At 40.8% G+C, this 21,808-nt stretch overlaps 1 protein-coding gene across 2 annotated transcripts; it reads right to left on the reverse strand.

Moving 5' to 3' along the window:
* Positions 1 to 1,096: 1,096 nt before the first annotated feature.
* Positions 1,097 to 21,808, reverse strand: slc16a2 (solute carrier family 16 member 2). 2 transcript variants are annotated; one of them, XM_085426397.1, is made up of 8 exons: positions 21,398 to 21,808; positions 20,640 to 21,271; positions 9,656 to 9,800; positions 8,876 to 9,368; positions 7,404 to 7,547; positions 4,944 to 5,172; positions 2,741 to 3,006; positions 1,097 to 2,643 (listed from the first exon to the last, which is right to left on the reverse strand). In XM_085426397.1, exons 2-7 carry the CDS (start codon positions 21,070 to 21,072, stop codon positions 2,756 to 2,758), a joined length of 1,695 nt encoding a protein of 564 aa, XP_085282523.1. In that variant the 5' UTR covers positions 21,073 to 21,271; positions 21,398 to 21,808; the 3' UTR covers positions 1,097 to 2,643; positions 2,741 to 2,755. The 2 variants fall into 2 exon arrangements, with proteins under 2 accessions (XP_085282523.1, XP_085282514.1); XM_085426388.1 differs by having other exon boundaries at positions 20,640 to 21,808.

Consider the following 21,808-nt stretch of genomic DNA (forward strand, 5'->3'; position numbering starts at 1 on the left):
GATAGTTTATATAATAGAATTTGCCTCATTACATTTCATATTTACATATGGGTGGATGCACTTCATATAAATATAAACCAACTCTATAAGGACGCTGAATTTGCACTTCTAGAAGCATCTCCTGAAATCATTTATAATACTTAATTACAAAATCTGTTGGGCAGCTGGTGACTGTTTTAGTTAAGTAAAAGAGGCTTTGCATGGAGGGATGATATCATGTTAAACCATTCATTTATATGGCTGGTGTAAACCCATCATTTTTAATTACCACCATTTTTTTTTTTTTGGCCAGCAGCAGCTGCAAATTATGTAAACAACCGTTTGCACTGCCAATAAAATCTAACAAAGCCTTAGACCTCAAACTAGAGACGTGTGATTTTGCTTCCCAACCTGCGCATATAAACTGTTTATATTCCTTTATTCCATCTTATTAAGTATATCTGACAGTTAAATAACAGCATTTCTTCAGCTGAAGACAATTTCATGAAGAGAACTCACGGTGACAACGATCAGTGAATGTGTCGGAAGAGCGGGAATGCTGAGGACTGAAAACAACAGAGTAAACGGATACGAAGGCAGAAGATCTGTTAAAAACGTTTACGCACCAACTGTTTTGGAAGAAGCGAGACTGACTGACAACAGACATTTGGCAGTTTTGTGGCTCTCAGACTGTAACAGAAAAAAAGAAAAATCTCAACACAGAACAGCAACGTTAAAAAATAATAAAGAATGTCGAAGTGTTCAACTGGATTGCTGAGGATTGTGTAATTACTGAGGTACAGGTGTATGTTTCCTATCCAGAACCATTTGTCCATATAAAAACTACACTCAGCAGTGAGGTTTGTGCAGCTTTTATGCTCTGATCTGTTGTCAAGCAGGAGCGGACTGAGTAATGGCAGTGAAAGCAAGGAGGGGAAACCAACAAAGAAACGCCAGCTGAATGCCACGGCATTCCCCCCTTTGTGATTCAGTTATGCATAGAACCACGTAGAATTGTGTAACTCAAACAGCTGATTATTGCAGCTCTACTTCACGTCTGTTCGCTGAAGTCTGTCGTTCAGGAGAACTTGCAATCTAAAAGCGCAGAGGTAAGTGGTCCATTTCTGCAAAAACAACTAGTGATGTCATCGTAGTGATGCTAAATTAAAGCAGCAAACTGGCTGGATTATCTGTGAGACGGCCTGATGAGGGCTTGGGCCATTTGGCAGTTTTTAATCTCTGCCCCCTCTTCATCAACAGACCCCAACTTAGCTTCATATTAAATAAATGCCTCTAATATTAAATGCAGATTCACACACGCACAGGATGCATGACTATCTTTGTGAGGAAGATCACTGACATCATCCCTATCTTTAACCCTAACCATCCAAACCAACACCCCAACCATAACCTTCTTGTAAACAATCCTTAGGCCACATCATAACCTTTAAACAGGCAGAAAGGATGTGAAACTCAAACTAGTCCTTACTAAGATCACTAGGCAACCACACACACATACACTTTCAAACAAAATGCCTTTTGCAAAGTTGAATAAAGTCTATGTTTTTCACAGCCATTAAGTTCCCATAACTACTGCTTGACTCCAACTCTTTCCACACCTATAAAGCACAAAACTGTTGTCAGTTATTTTTCAAAGCTGTGTCAGACACAGTTAATTCAGATTTGTGTAGCACCCTGCTAAAAAAAAATTTCGTTTGGTGAGAAAAAAAGCAAACATTTATGCTTTACAGACTCAGGAGGAAATACCCTCTATTAACTGTGGTGGTGAAAAGTCACTGACCCAACACTGAAAACTGGTAACAGGTCAAAAACACTAAGGTTCATTGCATATGAATCAGTGGAATCAACAGCTGCCACAATTACACACGTCCTCCTTGCAGGCAGACTGGTGAAGAAATTTTGCTTACGTTTTAGACAGCGGAGTGTGAACACACAGTGACGCCAGGGTCTAAAACTCATGTGCAGCTGAGCTGAGGTGGATTGTATCTGCTGGCAATATCTGTTACCTCCTGTGACATGTACAAACAGTACGCATGCTTCTCTTGTAGCTGTAACAGCAGAAAACACAGACAGAAGCGCAGAGCCGAATACAGCAAAGCTGCAAATCATTTAAGATATAACCATGTTTTAGCTACACATACTAAATAAAACACATTGTGTTAAAAAGAAATCAGATGTTTGAGGTACAACATAAAGACATTTTGACTTTATCCCTTCACTAGTTGTTATTTTATATACCTCTTCTTCTCAGAAGATCTAAAAATAAAAGTGTATCTTTTTTACAGCTTCAAAAGCTAAGGTAGCACGATTAAATGCTATAAAATCAGAAAGACAGCTTTTTAGTCTTCATTTAGTTCCTCGTGGAGGTATGTGTTACAACGACTAGATTAGACTACGTTGTGCTTTTCTGCTTTTATCCACCTCCGACGCTAATGTGCCCTCTTTTCATCCACTCCGTGACTTGTCGCCAGAGCATTGTCAACTTCTCTTCGCATTAAACAAAAAAAAGAAAGAAAACAGCCAAAGAGGGGGGTCTTGGAGGGTTGCAGGTTAAAGATCAGCCAACAGGAAATCCACAGTTGAGACTTCTGGTTAGGTGGAGGACAGATTATGGATGAGAAAAGGTGCTGGTGGGCTGAATCCCTGAGAAAAACAGTATATGCAATATGTTTTAGAAGGAATTGGAATATCTAGACGTTATTGCATACATGTATGTTTTCACATACACGATGTGCCTAACCTTTGTATGATGCGATCAGATGTGTGTCTCTACATCTGTATAGCCGGGCAGGATGTCTCCATTGGAGCAGCTCTTGGGCTCCTCGGCCGGTGGGGCGCTGGGCAACATGTGGGCAGTTGTGGAGGTCTCCTCTGGTGATGCCTGACCTCGCTGGAGCCTGTGGTGGATCAGGGGCACAAAGAACAGCACCACGCCCCCCACCATCGGAGGCACACCAGCCAGGGAGAAGGCCACTGTGTAATTCCCAAAATAGTCATGCAGGAGACCTGTGCAGCGGAGGTAAGGAAGCAAAATGCGAATGGAAAGATTAAAACATCTGCTTTAGATCAAGCAGATTCCCAGTTTGTTTATACTGTGTATACACACAGTGAAATAAATGTACACCCTCTTCCACATCCTGCAATGCATTTAAGCTACTCCGCTGCCCGGCAGATGGTGGACATCGCACACTAGCAAAGACAGGCCGTGTGTTGACGAAGGCAGTGAAGAAAAAGATTTGTAATTACCAAACGTTGTAGTAAACAATACAGTATTCAAACCATTTACAGACCAGGGTGTGCAAAGATTATATGAGGAAGGAAATCCACATTTGTTGGGCCTCAAGGACACATGAGAAAAGAGCAGGGGGTTTTTTTTTTAACTACAGCTCTGGGCCTAGAAGACAATAAGCTTTGTCAAGCCTCATAAACACAGTGTTCCTTAGTTTCAGTTTGTCTGCTTGTAGGCTTTAATGCTAACTAAGCATTAGAATAAACGAACCGTTTTTATGTTCTATAGTATGGTTGTTATTATGGTTGTTTTTGTGGCTTAAAGGGGCCCCAATGTGCTCATTTCCAACTATGTTTTATCTTTGGACTCCAATTGAAGGCTCTGTATGTGTCACAATTCAAACTAATATTTGTTTTTCTTATCATGGGGCCTGGTGCAGCCCCTCAGTTTTTCCTCTAACACAGTTCTTTGGTTCCAGTAACCATAAGTCAATAAAAAAGACACTTTCTCTGCATGCAGGTCACAGTGTGCATTCTCAAGTAGTGCAGTCTGATCTCTTAAATTAACATCCCACCTGCACCGCCTGTTCATATTACTTTTTGGTGATACTGTTCGCTAACAAAGGAGACAGAAAGCCAAGAAACAAGGCTGTTCATTTTTGTAAAATTCATGGAATTTGACAGTAAGAATTCCTTATTTTCTGTCTTGTTTCCTGGATTTCTGGTCAATTGTGAAAAAAGACAAGTGCCCAAAATTAAAATAAAATTTCTGATTATTGAATAGAAAACATTAAAGATGAAATTGGATCTCCTATATCTTGATTATGAAAACAAGACTTTGCAAAAGAAATGGATACAGCAAGGCTACAACTAGCAGGTTTTTTTTTTAGTTGAACAATTTGCAGGTATATACTGTCATAATGCCTCTTTTTGTTTAACCACACTATAAAAGAGGTGCATAGTAATGTATTATTACAGTAAGAAGGATTATTGGTTGCACCAATATTGCTGGCATAGCTTTGGATATGCTATCGATCTATGTCAGTGCACTGCTGTCTCTAATACTGCAATGCAAAACAAAAATCTGTCATTAGGAAGTGAAGATTATTTTGAAAACTAAATCTCTTTTAAAGAAATAAAAAAAAAAAAACCCTGCCAGACAGCATGACTCTTCATTTAAAAAAGTACATTTAGCATTTGACATCTAAGAGTTTCAGTATGTTGGCTGAGGCTACAAAGGCCAGGAAAAAGCTGTCAGGAAGTCAGAAAGTTGTGTAGTAAAAGCAGCTCTGGTATGTGTGAGAGGCAAAAGAGATTGTTGAGATAAAGTCAAAAGATGCCTGAGTCAGCAGCGTGCTGCGACTAGTGTTCTTAGGTATTATTTTTTTATTAGCGAGCGGAACAAAAGAACGCAGATCGAAGATCAGTACTGTGTGTGCTTTTTCATGAACACAAATCCTTGGAGACGGGCAGTGGCTGGCCATGAGCCCAACCATCTCTAAACACAAACCAGTGTATAACCTGTCCTGCTGTGCATTTGTCTTTTTCCGTTTACTAATTACATTAGTTGTACCCACGTCCAAGGTTTTTCTCTGCTAATATAATTCAGCTCATTGTGCATCCCTACTGCCAACAAGCATAGCACAGATGTGTAAATAACATATATCTGCGCTATTCAAAAAGTGGAAAACACACACACATATATAGCTTCTTACCAGCGATAGGTGGACCCGCAGTCATAGGGATAGACATGAGGCCTAGAAGGTAACCTATAGCCTGCGAGGCTTGCATGGGCCCGACAAGCTCAAAAGCTATGGGAGCCATCATGGTGAGGAAGCATCCATCACACAGTCCCAGAAACACACACACGACCACCAGCCCGGCGAACATCGAGCACTGAGGAATCATCATGGACATCAGGCCAAGAACAATGAAGGAGACCACCTGCAAAATACAGCAAGAACCCATAAACAAGCTTTGAATGTCTTGATGCTCTCCTAACATTCTTTTTGACAGATAAATATGCGTTAAATGCAGTCAGTCAGATGGCTCACATTGCTTTCTTTTTGCCTTTGTTCATGCATGTAAATCTGGCCTCAGGCAGATATGGTTACGTGTGCAAGTGGACACACCCTCCATCTACAGGCTCCACCTACACATATTTATGTCAGGTAAAGTTATTTGAGAAAATAAAAAGTACTTTGTCTGCCAGAGAAATTGATCATGAACGATAAAAAGTCCTGATATGTTCTCATACATACTTTAAATATGCAGAAAAACAAAGTTCTGATATGAGTAAGTCTTACCACTTGGCTCGGTAAGACCTGTTGGTCCTTACTGTGAAATACTATTTAAATTAAGTGTATTTCTGTGGTAACAACATAAAAGAATTTTTGAATTAATTTTTCCAATTCAGGACTCTTCCTGTGTCATCGCTCTCATCTAACGTCTCCGTCAGGCAAAGTTCAGCATCATAGTTACATTTACTATGGTAATTCACCTGAGTGCACCGGTGCCGTCATCAATCTGATTAATAAACTACATGTTAATGATTATGAAAAATATAAAAGATATAAAGCTGTCTGTTCACTAAGTGTGTTCAACACTTGGACAAAAGAAACATACTGGATTTCATTCTATAAAAGACTCTTGCATAACTAGACTCTTTAATATTCACCGCCACACTGTCAGGAAATTCTTTATATGACTAATACTGCAAATGAAGCTTTAGAAATACTTTGCTTGATATCACAGATCAGCACATTTTAAGTATGCATGTCCCACAACTTCAAAGTTGTTTTTATATTTTAATTAATCCGTAACTCCGTGCCCCTTTGCTTAGTGAGCTGCTTGAACGAGTTTACTGGTCAAAACAATGGATCCCTGTGTTTTGCATTCAGCAGAAGCCGCACGTGCAGGAAATGGCAACTTCTGTTTGTATTCACTGCACAAATTGCTCTCACATCACCTTGTCTATTTCCTGGAAAATAGACAAGGAACCTGACATTATCCAGTCATGTAATTCCCCTTGTGTTCGCAAGTCTGTTTTTCATTCCAGAGAAACATAATGCCATTAAGCCATTAATAAAAACGAATTTCTAATTTCACCAAGGTAATAAAAATAAATATTTTAGTAAAATTGGGCCTAACAAACAACACAGGTGTGTGAAAAAGTGTTTGCCCCGCTTAAATGTTTCAAATCATCAAACATATGTACATATGTACACAAATGTAAACACAAGTAAAAACAAAATGCCGTTTTTAAGCGAATTATTACATAAATTAACTGTTGTATATCACATCTTTGGAAAGCTGAGTCCCCAGGCCTGATTACTGCCACACGTGTTCTCGATCAAGAAATCACTTAAACAGAACCGGACTGACAAAGTAAGCAGTTGACCAAAAGATCGTCAAAAGCCAGACACCATAGTGCGATTCAAAGGAATTCGGGAACAAATGAGAATCAAAATAAGTGAAAACTCCCAAGAGGTTATAAAGCTGTTTCTAAAACTGTGTGACTCCAGTGAACCACAGGGAGAGCCAGTATCCATAACTGGCAAAAACACGGAACAGTGGGGAACTTTCGAGGAGTGGCCGGCTGACCAAAATTACCACATGAGCGCGGCGGCGATTCATCCAAGAGGTCACAAAAGACCCCAGAAAAACATCCGAAGAGCTGCAGGCCTCACTTGCCTCAGTGTTCATGACTTCATAAGAAAGAGTCTGGGCAAAAAAAAGCCTGCATGGCAGAGCTCCAAGATGAAAACCACTGCTGAGCAAAAGGAACATAAAGGTTCATCTAGGTTTTCCCAGAAAACATCCCGATTATCCCCAAGACTGTTGGGAAAATAGTCTGTGGACTGACGAGACAAAAGCTGAACTTTTTGGAAGGCGTGTGTCCCGTTACATCTGGCATTTCAGAAAAGTAACATCATACCAACGGTCAAATATGGTGATGGTAGTGGGATGGTCTGGGACTGTTTGAGTTACTCTTACATAGTAAGGAAAAGCATTTAAAAAAAGTGCTTGTGTGGGTGAATGAGGCAAATTTTATAAAAACCACTTTTTGACAGGCACACTTACCACTGTGAAGTGCATTAGGTTTTCCCAAAAACAGACCAAACAGTAAAGAAAAGCAGTCTGCATAAATTTTAGAGCTTCAATAATTCCCTCACCTGCATGTAGACTTTCCGTAGACCAGGAATGAGATCCCCGATCTTTCCAAAAGTGAGGCGTCCCACCCCTGATGATGCTCCTATGCAAACAAGGAGCACCCACTCCTTTTCAGTGCCCTTGAACTGTTCTTTTACAAAATTAATCTGAGAGACACAATAAGACAGAATCATTACTGTGGACACTGTTAGTCCGTAAAAGTCCATCGTGCATATAATGACAAAGATATTATACAACGTGCTCATGAACCGTATTCTTCATTGCCGAGAAAACATTACACTCAGCATTTGTTGGAGTGGAATTGTTCATCCTTCACCCCTAATCAACCTCAAACATTAACAAAATGTCCACATCAACAGACCTTTGGAACTGCGGAGCAGGAAGACTGAACGCATATAGGTCAGAGCCTCCTGCTCCCATTAGCCGTGACCCCCAAATTAGATCCAAAACATGAAACCGCCCTCTGAAGTCTTTCCTGAACATGCTGGTCCTTGTGAAATATTTGCTCTGCTTTGAAGGTCTACATTCATCAATGGCCATAGGATAGGTATGTTTAGGGATACAGAGAGGCCATACAGGAGAGGTTTCCTGAGATGGTCGAGCCAATACAAAGACCGGGGCAGTGTTTACATCTGGGCCCGGGCCTGAAACAACAGGCCTGACAGAGGGAGGCCGGAGCTGGAACATCCGACATCTGGATAGAGGGAGATCAACTTCACAGCAACTTAACACTCCATCTTCATTTTTTACTATCTTATTATCACACCCCAAATTCAATCAGAGTTCAGACTTTGAAAACATACTTGAGTTTGTGGATGTAAACAAAATGGATAAATGGACTTCTTTTACTTTCGGCTTCTCTAGCTGAGTAGTTTAGTTAGTAGTTAGTAAACTACTGTCAAGCTCTTTGGCTTCAACATGACATATTTAAATTATAGATTTTCCCTTTGGGCAACCTTTTTCAAAGGTTGTACACTGAAGCAGAAAAAAAATTAAGAAGAGCACAATTAACTCCTGGCAACTGAGTGCTGTTCCTCACAGAAGCTATTGTGACAAACTCTGTTATCCTTATTGAGAGGGACAAAGGCGATGTTCAGCCACTGCTCATTTACTCAGTTGACATGCATTCAATTGCCCTCTTTCCAAAAGGCCTACAGAAGATGAATGGCACCAGACCTCCCACAGTGCAACAGTATGGCTCTGACATCAATCTCACTCCCCCTCATTTCCAGTGTCAGCTGAGAAAAAGCATTTTTACATCAAACCCATGATTAGGAACCCCACTGATCTCTAATGCTCTTTGTGTAAGCGCATAATATAAATAAAGAGGTCGGAATGTTTTACCACAGCAGAAATAACTGAAAGGCTGTTAAACAGTGCTTTCTTTATTCACATAAAAACTGGGCTTATTGTAAATATTTATAAAGCAGCACCATTTAGAAACAATTACTTCTTGCCTATCTTATGTTCTTACCAGATGGATATATGGCACGAAATAGCCCAATACAGCTGTAGCCACTCCAAATGCCCACACTCGGTATGTGACGATGTGAAACACACGCAAATTGAAGTACTTCCTGATGGTGGTTATCGCCCTGCTCCACCTGCCTCCACTTTGAGCATTAGCTTGAGTTTGGGATTCGGCATGGTCGGGGCCTATTCCTTGGGGGCCCATGTCTCCCCCAGCAGGGATCAGAGGCTTGAACATTAGCGCCAGCAGAGCCTGGATCAGCATGAAGACGCTGAGGATCTGGAATGTTCTGCTGAGGCCCAAAGGTTCCACCACCTCTTTCAGTAACACCGGAAGGCCCATAGAGAAGAGGCTGGCACCAGCCGTCACCACACCATTGGCCAGACCCAAGCGCTGGCGGAAGTAGTGGCCCAGGATGACCAACGAGGGCTGGAAGGTGAAGGAGGAGCCGCAGCCAAACAATATGCCGTATGTGAAGTAACGAAGGATCAAGGAACTACAATGAAAAAAAAGGACATCAGGAAGAAAAACGAGCATAAATATAATAATAAATAAACCCAGTGTAGGTTGTCCACAGAAAACTCTCACAGAGGACCACATGGGCTAGCCGACATGGGGCCCACATGGGTTTTTCATGTGCAAGCTCATAATGGTTTACCTTACCCACAAAATTTCCTCTTGGAGGCCTAAAAGGGCAAAACATCTAGAGCCCCTGATTTAGCATATAATTTTACATGGTTTCATTCATATTTTCAAAGGACGTATCTGACAAACATGTCTTACTTTGCAAACGATGTACTGAGCAGTCCTATAAAAGCCAGTGCCGCCCCACTCACAGCCGTCTTCCTGCAGCCAAAGTGGTCTGTGAACATGCTGACCACAGGTGAACAGAAGAAGATCATGCCCATGGCCAGGGCCCCAACCCAGGCTGGAGAGGAAGTTGAGAGAAGAAAGAATTCATCATCAGAAGCATGTGGAAATCTCAGGTGTTATACCTATCACCTAAAGTAAATAAAAGACACTGTTATATCTGTTTGTACACAAAGCAAAGATCAGTGTGTGCAGTCCTTGACCATTAAAACATAATTTTTTCCACGTGTAGAAGTTATTGCATAAAAGTTAAAAAAGGCATCACTGAAAAACAACATGGCCTTCATGCACGTATGCCTGGGCCTCTATGCAAATCTTTATGTTTTGTTTAAAGTTTTTGAGAGCTTGCAAGCTGTTTGCAAATCTGCCACCTGACCTCAGCAGCAGCCACGCTCAAAGTAAACATGTGTAGCATTTTGAGTCTTGCCTTTAAATGCCCCATACAGTAGGTATTAATTAACCCAGACAATAAGAATTTTGCCCACAAGATTTCCTGAAGCTTTGAAAAACTACAAAGCTTTGTATGCTGCACACTAGTTTTTTCTTCTCTGTCTTTGTGACTCTCTCACCACCTGATGTGATTTGCTATTAATATACATTTATGTAACTCTACTCATTATTGTGTCTACACTTGCATCATGTAGATCAGACACGCTCTATAAGATTTCTCATGGTGATTAAGCAGATCAAAAAGTGAATCAAAGTGGATAGTTCTGGCCTGTAGAGCATGCAGTGTTAAAACATAACGAGGCAGATTTCTCTAGCAGAGACACCGCGTACCCTGTAGTACAAACAAACACATGTCTGGATCCAGTCCCTGAGGGAGCAAAGGTAGCTTTGATGTCTACCATGGTGTCTGGGCCTTGGGTCACACTGGTCCAACAGTCCAATAGAAATGAGACCAGAGAGACTACTAAACAGCCTGATGGCAGGATTTATGTACCTAAGCGCACGCACACACACACACACACACACACACACACAACAGTCCAATAGAAATGAGACCAGAGAGACTACTAAACAGCCTGATGGCAGGATTTATGTACCTAAGCGCACGCACACACACACACACACACACACACACACACACACACACACACACACACACACACACACTGAGTTCAGAGTGAAACATGAGCTGTGCACCACTGTATAAATAGTCTTAAATGTGGACACTATGTAACCCTATGTACTATACTATACATGTAATACATGTTCTGGTACACAGAGTACGATTAAAGCACAGGACTCTACTCGAGTCTTTCTACAGTTTATTCTTTCAAATTAAATGGAAAAAAGGGGAGGGGGGTCATACACCCAGCCATATAGGTGGAATCTACATCCTCAATAACAATTTCAGTAGATTTAATAGTATAATATATTAAATGCTTTTGATACACATTCACTAGTCACTTTGTTACCTTGCAGTGCTGGGTTAGACTCAGAATCAACAAGGTGATGGAAACAGGATTTTGGTCCGCGTTGACATCATAGCATCACACACTTGCTGCACATCCATACTGTGAATCTCCTGTTCCACCACCTCCCAATGGTGCTCTAGTGGATAGTGATATACTCATATTACAAATGAGTATATCATAAATGACCATCATAAATGGTCCACTATAATACATAGGTAGGCTGTGATGCTTAAATTATGCTTTATTGCTCAAGGTGAGACTTTTTCTAGTCCAGTCAAATTCTAAATAGCATACTTTGAGGAATTTGCAAGTAGTGAGACATAAAAACATAAAAACAGTGCCCTTTAAGTTACCTAAAAGTGTGAACTGGCTGATAGTTATGAGTGTTTCTATTGCTGAATCACTGCATTTCCTCAGCTTCAGATATTATTTCTTACTGATGTAGCTCCTAAGACCACTTAAGCTACCACCTGTAATACTTTTCCTTTTTTCTGTTCAATACTAGATGTCCAGCTGGTTTGTCTGGAAAATACCACAGGCTCTTAACTTAATCTCACCAATCTCAGCTAGTGATTGCGGCGTTCCCATCTGGACATGCACTGCTGCTAGCATGCTGTTTCTTGCAGACTCATTCTTGGAAAGCCCAATATCTGACACAGAGATGTAAAGTGTTTTATAACACTCAAATTGGTCAGTTTGGCATTATAATGTAGTTCCAGTATTGCTTTTTTTAATGGCTCTAGCACCTGCAGTGCTAGTATTGCACCAATAACAGTTTGGACATGACAAACCAAAAGGTCCGATGTGAAATCAGAGGGTCAAAACAACAGGCCCGTGTCACACTGCCTTACAGCATACTCTATATTCTGGCCAGCCCCACAACAAAGCCCCATTTCCCTGTGTCCTGACACAACAACTGAGTGCACTGTGCTCATTAGAGGGGATTAGGTCCAAACACTTTCAAACAAAAGCAAAAGAACACAGTGAGGGAGACTGGAGCCAAATGAAAAGATGTCTGTTTGTGTGGGGTAGCAAAGAAGGGGGTTAACAAGCTTCCATCTCTTAACATGATTGATGCAGTCTGACAAGAAGCAGCATACTCTATAGGACCCATATTTATGTTAGAGTAAGAACACTTAAGGCAGAAAAATGCAGTTGGGTTTTATATAATAAGAAGTTTATATAAGACTAATGAGTTCAGCATGCTTTATGCTAAGCTGTAATATATGCATGCAAGACAACTGTGTTTTGTGGATTTCTTCTATGTGTTATGTAATTAAAATGTATATTTACATAACTGTGTCTAGTCTAATCTGTGTCATGTGTAGCCATCCTAGACAACCATATATATGACAGCTAAAAGGTACACTAAAATTAAGTCATTCATATCACAGAGGCCCTGTTACTCCATTCATAACAAAGCTGAAATTTAACCAGGCATTAAATTACCTACACTGCAGTTACTAAATTATTAGGTTCACAGATCCTTTTTTATGAGCAGCTGTAGTGCAATGAGAAACTGACACTATTTTGTTGTCCACAGCACCAGATTTGAAATGAAATAATGACGTTTAACTGCCTACTTTCAGTCTTAATTTGAGAATATCAGGATTCATATCAAATGACTAGAGTAGGAATAATAGGTCATTAGTCCCCTTGTTTAAGGGGGCAGAAAGTACGATACTTTGAAGGGAAACTGCTCAGAATATGGTCTGTGGGTTTTCCAGAATAACAAAGACACTGTCCTTGGAAAGATCCCTTGCTGTTGTTTTTGTTTTCATTGCTTTGAGAAGCACCAATGACATTTTCTTTCACTTCCAATGTATCCCGCAGTGTATGAAACCATCCGCTTAGACGACTGCGAATGCAGCGCACTGCTGCTTTCAGCTCAAAATTATTGTTTCTGAGCCAGTGAGCCCAAACAATCAAAAACACATCTGTTCAAATGCTTTCTGACGATATTTTCCACGGCTGACGCAGACACGGGGAAATGCTGCTGAACCTAAACAATGCATCACACTGTTTCTGAGAGCGTCTTGGGGGACGTACTCCTAAAGAAACAATAGTCATAGGTATTTTTGTCCCTCAAGGTAACATAAAATGCTCTTAGCAGGTGCTGAGGCAACATAATAAACTGAAAAACACAAATACATTGCTTTACACTGCTACGATCCAGCAGTGTGTTTTTTGATTATGTACGAGTAATCCCTATGATCCAGCTCAGGTTTCAAACTGCTCCAAATGCACAGATTCAGAGCATTTTTTCTACTCTATATCTATATGATGAGAGCACATATCCCTAATGTGGTCAGTCAGTCAATCATGAGATATTTGGCTTGAATTTAGCCAGAAAAGAGCTAAAACTTCTTCAAACGCAGGCAGTGCACAAACTTACAAGCCGCACCAATGTCCAGTATTAGATCAAACATGTTGAATCATCTATAATAATAATGGATTGGATTTATATAGCACTTTTCAAGGCACCCAAAGCGCTTTACAATACCACTATTCATTCACTCACTGGTGGAGGTAGCTACAGTTGTAGCCCCTCTGGCCAGCACCAGTAGGCGGTAGGGTAAAGTGCCCAAGGACACAACGACCAGGACAGAGAGCCCGGGGATCGAACCAGCGACCTTCCGGTTACAGATACGCTTCCCAACCCCATGAGCCACGGTCGCCCATGTGAATCAACTGTGAATCAACTGTGAATCATCCACGAATACTACAGTAGAGTCCAAGAACAACACTGTGAAGATGAAGATAAGCATAAAAGTCACCTTTAAATCAGTCATTTTTATCTTATAATAATTAATACCATACCAAGTTAAAGATTAAAGTCCATAATAAGGACAGAATGTTCATTTTAAAGAATGAGAAAACACTGCTTGTATCATAAAGACAGTAGAATGGTAAGGATGTTGTGTTAGCACAAATATAGAAAGTACAACAGGTGAGGCGACACAGTTCGCAAAGGCTTGCTAGCAGAAGGCATGTGGAGGCCCATCTGTCACAGATCAACCAGGAGTCTCTTCAAACAGCTCAGGCTCAGACCATAAATGAGCTCTGACAGCAAAGCTATCAGGATGCTCCTTGAGTCAACCATTCCCTCTGATGTTTACAAATCGCATCATATTTCAGGCTGAGAGTAAGTGCAAACTGCTTGTGTTGACACTATTAATAAAGCTGAAAGGGGTAATCCTTTTTATTTTTTTTAATGGATGTGTTTTGCGGAGATTTTACTCTGTCATGTGTCAGCGTAGTAGTACAACTGAAATTAATTGGATTGAACTGAAATGATAGTTTCTGCAACATCCTCTATAAACAGATGCATTTTGGTATTGAGGGGACACTGGTGTCCTAGTCGTTAGGGTGCATACCCCATAGGCTAAATTGTGATCAGTAGAAGGGTCCAGAGCCAAGCGCCTGGTTAAATGGACCTCATCCTATCTAAATACAGAAAAAAATGCCTAAAACTAACCAAAATCAACCAATAAATACTCTTTGTACACATCTTTATATACCTTTTTATAAGCGCATGGAGTTTGAAGAAACTTTTTCCAACCTGAACCCATTCCACTGTCCACTGGAATGCTAAAAATGCCTCGTTGCACCCTGATCTGCCAACCTAAGATTTCCAGCTGTCCTGGAGAAATCTGGAGCAGGGGAAAAACAATAACACACTACCTACCAAGAGCACAGCCCTACGTTAATGGTTTAAGACATGTTCTTGGCAGACAGACTATTGTGTTACTTCACTTGTTTTTGATGTTTTTGAGAAAATCCAACAATGATTATTAAGCACATCTAAAATAATGAACAACTAGCCACTGAAGAAACACAGAGATAAACCTGGAATCATTGTCTTTGAAGGTTTCCCCAGTTTCTCCAACCACTGTGTATACAAATGTTATAAGCATATGTTGCACTTCATTCTTCCCCATGTTTAATGTTCTGTTAAAGGCTTTTTAACATTAGAAAGACTTTCAATAAAGACGCCATCGTTGCCTTTAAGCAATGAATCAATGAGTTTAAAGTGAAACAGAGTTTAAAAGGTATTTTTTTTACCTGACTGCTAACGATGGCCAAGATAAATAATGCACAACAAGGTCACACAAAGAAAACAGAGATATGATGAAGCACAACTCAATATTTGGAAGACAGCTTTAAGCAGTTTAGTAAAACATCTTTAATGCCTCTCACTTGTTGGCTAGTTTTGGCTTGTTGTAGTTATTCCTAACTATATATTGTCAGCATGCAGCGAATGGCTGCTTTTAATCTTCAGATACTTTCCAACGTCCAGGCCAGTGAGTGTGAATGTCCCTGTTATTTCAGTATTCTCAGGGTTTTCAACACTTAAAGTTATGAATGCATAAACATTATGATGTTTGAGTTAAAAAGGCTCTCCTTTACCTGCAGCATTACTAATGGAGCCTATCTGGCAGAAGCTTGTCTCAAAGTCTTTGAACCAGGAACAAAACATCACGAGTAATTTTTTAAATGGACCCAAGAAATCACTTAAATTAAGAGAAATCTAGCAATAAATTAGACTACAGGTGACAGGGCAATTAATTTTTGACTAGTAAAAAGGAATCAACTTTTTAAGCTTTTTTGGGGCTCGATATTAGCAGTTCTTATTAATAATAACCGGTGTAGCAACAGCTGAAATGTAATGAAAGAAAACTAAAGTGTGTCCCCTACTTTCATCCAACAGCAGGCCCTCTACACTTACCCTGGATAAACAACAAATTGCTAAACACATAACCTTGTTCTACGCAAACAGCTGATCAATAGTCAAGATGAGATAAACCCAGTAATTGTTTGATCTGTCTGACTGAGCTACCTACCGCATAATTACCACAGATACTGCGCCACTCATTTTGGCTTCAATCCTATCAGTGTGACAGGACCAGGTAAGCTGTTTATCCAGACTGACACCTAAAAGCTGGACCTGCCCTGAAGTCATATCCAGACAAGACACCAACTTGTCCGTAAGCACTGCACCATAAGGAAGTGTGGTTCTGCCACTAAAGCAAACATTTCCTGACTTGATCCTGAAAGGATCAAACCACACTTTGAACTTTGAAGGTGAATCCGCTCCATTTCTGTTTTTTGGTTGTATTTTTTTAAGTTGTAATACTGCTAGGCTAGTAGTTAGCGAGTGTTTACACACTGTCAGTCTCTTCCATGAAAATTAGGAGGGACCAGCAATCTGCTAGCAACCAAAGCGAATGTAAGGAATTTTCTGATGCAGCTCCCAACTCAATCAGTTTCAACAAATGTCACTTCCAAAAACTTAGAGGAACACAAATTTTCCCTAGCAACCAGAGGTTTCTGGGGATTGCCGACCGGTCTCGATCCCTTTGTGTCTGCAGGCTTAGCGGAATAACCGTAACTTAGCCACCAGCATCTACACTGAAAATATAAGCTTTAAGGTACTTCAGTTATAGTTCAATGTTCCTTATATTGAAATCAGCACTGACGTCACGCAAGAAAGCGTCACCATTTTTCATTTTACATCTAGCGGTTAATGTAACGAGGCATCAGTTTTCTATGCTAAGATAAAAAGATTTTGAGCTGCCGTCAAGGCCAGTGATAGAAGAATAACAGTTACCTGCTATAAAGGCTAAAACCGTTGGCTTTGAGAGGAAATTGTTTCTTTCAGACTAAAGTTAATAATATGACAACAGTTCAAAAGTGCAATCGGCTATATCCTTATTCATTTACCATCAAGGTTATGTAGCCCATTTGTGCAGAGAAACAAGTTTTAACCTCCTATATTTGTATTGCTTTCAAGTAAAGCCTAAAAATCATATACAATTCTTGATAAATTCTTCAGTTGGTTCAACAAAAAAGTTTGCTATCCAAGTTATTCGCATCGTGGCTTTTATTGATTTCCATTTGTTTAAAAAACAGTTTATTTACATATTTATTTATTTACATACATAGTGGGTTTTGACACAATTAGACTCAATGAACAAAGATATATGTGCCTAACATGTCAGTAAAACTATTCTATAATACACTCATGCTTTAGTTAACTGAGCTTGTGTTTTCAATCTTTCCAGATTTAGTTTCTAAAAATGACGTGGTTTGTTCTATTATTTTCTCTCAGTTTTATTGCAGCATTCTTCATTTAGCTAAGCTCCACATCAAGCCACAGGGCTAAAGCACTGCTCACAATAGGTTAGTGAGTTTTCTTATCGGTGCATGCTTGTCTAGAACAGTCTGTAAGATATCCAGGAACAAGCGTAATGTAATTTCTGAATCTTTCACTCGGTGTGTTCTTTTCCCCTGTGAATTTCTTACATCATAAGTCTTTGAAGCAGAATCTGTGACCTAATGATTCTGGTCATTGCTATTACACTTACTAGATCCATTATTGTGCCATTAGTGTAGATGTGGTCAGTGCATGAGGCAGACATGAGTCTAGACATGCCAGAGCTTACTGTGGTAGGAATGATAAATATCTGAGTTAAATCACTCGCATTCTTTGTCATCTTTCTTTAAGAGTGCATGATGAAGAAATCCAGGCGATGTTTAAGTCCCCAAGAATCATTTCACTGCATTTCTCTCTGTTGATTTGTAGATTTGTGAAGCACAGCACATTCAAGCTAGCGGGATTTGATGTAATGTAGGTGACTAAAGCCAACAGGCTTCTGCAGCTGGAGTCATCAGATGTTTTCTCACATTCGCACAGATACCATAGCCTACTGGTATAGTTACTACAGAGTCATTAAGTATTCTTGTGAGAGAATAAAGTGCATAACGCTCAGTAAGTAAACCAACTTTAGGCTTAGAAACAAGTAGAACTTGATGAGCTACTTTTTTTCTCATCACAATTTTCCTCCTGCTCCGTTTCACGGTGGCACATAGATGGAAATAGTTTTAGGCTTCAATGAAAAATTAATTCCTTCCTCACTCAGTCCCTTTCTTCTGCCCCTTCACACACATTCCCTCTTTGCCAACTTTGCTGCAGCTGAAACAGTGCCGGCTGCATTTTGAACTTTCCTCCCACATTCGGTGCAGCCACGTTCATCCGCACACCACCTGACTGGGGGCTCACCCCTCGCTGATTATGAAAGCACCCCCCCCCCCTTCCATTTTCAAAAGAAAGGTGTGCCGGGCACGTGCACTCACTTTACAAGTTTACCAACATTTTTGTGGTAACAACTGGGAAAAAAATGAGTAAAGGTGTCATGTTAATCACGGAGCAAATCATTACCATATGTGACTCATAACCCACACCTCGCCGTCATTAAAAATTTAAAGTACCTACTGTTCTCAACCCCTACTTCGATACTGCTACGGTATTCTGAAACTCACTTGTTTACTCCTCGATGTTTATAAAAGACCTCAGCAAGGCCTAATGGTGATCTCTAAGTATGATTTCATTATATCCAGCCTTTTGTTATCCCTTATGGTCCTTTGCTTTTTTTCTATTGAGCAGTCTGACATCTTTTAAAATGTTGTACACGTGTGAATTTAGACCGGATATCTCAAAAGAAGCCTTTAAGATCATAGCTATTGTAGCTAAGCTCTTCCCCTGTGCTTTTTTCCTGCTGCTGAGGTAAAAAGGTCAGGTCTCAGCCTACTCACTTAATCTGTTCACATATGAGCTCAACCCAAGAAAATGCTGGAGATGAAATCCTAAATATGTCAAAAAATGGGGAAGAGAGAATATAAACATCCTGTATAAAATTCCATCAGCTTCTTTTAATAAATAAGATGTCTTTCCTATACCGCCCCGCCCCCCTATTGCTTTTATACTTACAATAATAATAATAAAGGTTCACATTTGTTCCAGCAAACAGCATTAGTGCCATAATCCCTTCCCACATTGTGACCTTAACTTTTGCATGTGATTGCGGGAACTGACGAGGATTTTAAGAAAAACATCCACTCCTGTTACATGATTCCCGAGCTCAAAACATTTCTCTGTATGGATCAGTACACTGCAGAAGCAGCTTTCACGGTTTTCACAATGAGGAAGGGGAGGAGGAGAAAGAAAGGCAGGAGGGTCCCTTTCTTCTCCCCCCAAACAAGAATTCCCATGATTACTCCTTTAGTCAGTATTTGTTAACAAGATTAACAAGCACAAAGCTAGAAGCCACGGTTACCCAGAAGCCCAGAGCTTCATTAGCAACAAATTGGACGCTGACTTTGTGAACTCACTGAAGAATAGAAATGTTTCTACTGGACTTGCAGGCACAAGAAAATGTCAGATTCCTGCAAACAATTGGAGTAGCACCAGGCCCATTGTTTCTGGGGACTAATTTATCTGCAACAACAAGACTGAACTGTCACATTCCTGTAAATGAACATCAGTGATTTCTTTATTAAGACTGATATCCTTGACTGCTTTGTATAGTGCCTTTCCCGTTGCAGGGAGCTGAGCGCAAACAGTAAATAAGGATAGAGAAATAGTCTGACCATTTAGTAATGAAAGCTTATGATCCTAAACAGAATGGTTGAAATGGGAGAAGTGGGTAGGGTAATGATGTGACTCTAATAATAACTACCTGTTAGATTGTATTAAATACTACAAGCAGAAGCAATATCCCTGATTTACATATCTATCGCAGGATTTTTAATCATTAGTCATGTGCATCTTGGGGACTCTAACAAGTCTGTCCATACTGGTCCAGCAATGCATGGGTCAGACATTCGTATGGACCAATATCGGCCTCGCTAACTGCAATTATCTGTCTACTACCACCCTGGCTGATATTTAACAAAACAGCTTTGTTCTGGCCAAATGTTCAATGATATTGTGGTAAATAGCTTAAAATTTTTGTCTTTGTTTGGTTGTTGGGAACCAAGAGGGGAAAATATAACAAGAAAAAAACAGCACTCCAATATCAGCTCAGTACCGGTGCAAATGTTCACAAATATTCAGTCCTTTGTGCTCACTATATCATTAAGGAAACCTTTATCAAAGGACCCATTGTAGCAAACTGTGTTGTGGATAAACAGACAGCCTTAATGAATAGTTAACAAGTGCCTATGGTGCTTTTTCAGTTAAGTGCCTGTAACTCATTAGAATGCTGGTGCTTTGGAAAACAAGAGATTTCAACAGGATGTAAGGAGCAATTTCAGAGTAAGAGAAGAAAATAATAATTCAAAAATAAGAATGCAGCAATGAGCATACTTTACACCTGCTGGTGGGGCACTTGTTTTATTCATTACTGTGTTTAGTGTTCCACTGGGAATTTAAGTTATTCCACTTTTTTCTAAAGTGATATACATATTAAAATAAACATCCTGTAAATTAATATAAAGTTGATGTTAAAATGTTTATTATAGTAATTGTGCTTTAAATGACACTTCCACAGCTCTAAGTTCCACTTTTAAAAAAAATCCTATAATTATAAACCAAATGTGCATCAAGATTCTCTACTCCTGTCCACCAGCTCACTTGTGGCTTCAGCTCCAGCCCACCTGAGCAGAGAGATACTGCTCAGATAGTACTTACTCACCCACTTTGAACTGGGATGTTTGGTCTTCAGGGTCTGTGTGCTCCTTCACCAGCATCATGTGCAGGATCCCGAAGGAGTTGTGAATTCCGAAGATTGACCCGTTGCACCAGGTTGCAGCAAAAACCACCAGCCAGCCAGCGAAACCACCTTCGGGTGGGACGAAGCCAGCTCCGTGGCCGGGCTTCTCTACCTGCACCCTAGCCTCGAAGTCGGAACCCGGCGTGAGGGGTGGCTTGCAGCCGGTCTCGATCAGCTGCGTATTACTGTCCTCCTTCACGATTTTACCCTCGCTGCCGTCCGCCTGGTCATGCTTTCTCGTGTCTAGGTCTTGAGGGGCATCCCTCTGCTCCATCTGAGGACCTGGAGCCGGCTGTTCCGTCCGTGACTCTCTGTCGGACGGCTGCGCTTGGTTGTCTAGCCCGTTGGTCCCCATGCTGTCTGATCTGGCGGAGAGGCTACTGTGGGCTTTTGGCGCACATGCATGAGATATAGGTCGCTGACATAAGAGCACCGATTTGAATAACAGCTTTGATTGGTTATCTGTCAAACGTGAAAGACGGATGGTGTTTTTCCTGGCACACAAGCTTCCTACACGCTGCTCGCAGCCCCAACTTCAGCGAATAAACTCCAACCTGCAAACATAGCGTGTGTCATTCTGGCCGGAGGTCTATATTTCCAGGAATTAGCTCGCACCGCCTATCCTTCCTTTTAATGCAAGCCTGCCTAACCGCCTATAAAGACTAACACCATGTATTTACTTGTGTTGGCTCTTCTCCTCGGTGCCGAAAGAGGATCATCAACCTGCGAAAACGTCCGCTCCGCCTCGACTCCGTGTAGCCCCGTCGCGCAGTTCCCGCACTATCATCAACATTTCCCGATGTTAAATGCAAGAATTAGACGCTTCTTTTTATCTTTACAAGGTGGATATGTAACGTAGGTAGGCCTGTGCATGTCCCGTAGGCTGTAGCGGTTCTCAAGTGTCAACACACACCGAGCCGTCATTCAGCAAATCCACACACCTCTCCTCCTCGACCACCTCCTTTCCCCGGCGGACGGACAGTTGGAGCCAATGGTGGAGCTTCAGTACAGTTACAGTAGAACGAGTTTGCACTTCGTGGCTTTTCGCGGAAAAACCCGAGTGTGGCTTGCTTTTCCTCTCTTGTGTCGGA

This window comes from Rhamphochromis longiceps, linkage group LG2 (genome assembly GCF_057381845.1).
Source record: "Rhamphochromis longiceps isolate RC_006_pf linkage group LG2, R_longiceps_female_GT1.1, whole genome shotgun sequence".
Lineage (NCBI taxonomy): Eukaryota > Metazoa > Chordata > Actinopteri > Cichliformes > Cichlidae > Rhamphochromis > Rhamphochromis longiceps.

Bases quoted from the DNA above. Each gene is read 5' to 3' on its own strand.
- slc16a2 (XM_085426397.1), bottom strand. From the start codon at position 21,072: ATGGGGACCAACGGGCTAGACAACCAAGCGCAGCCGTCCGACAGAGAG. The intron at 9,369-9,655 runs GTAAGACATGTT...TTTTCATTGTAG, and splicing joins CTCAGTACATCGTTTGCAAA to TTCCTTGATCCTTCGTTACT. The intron at 5,173-7,403 runs GTGAGGGAATTA...TGTATTTTGCAG, and splicing joins TACGGAAAGTCTACATGCAG to GTGGTCTCCTTCATTGTTCT.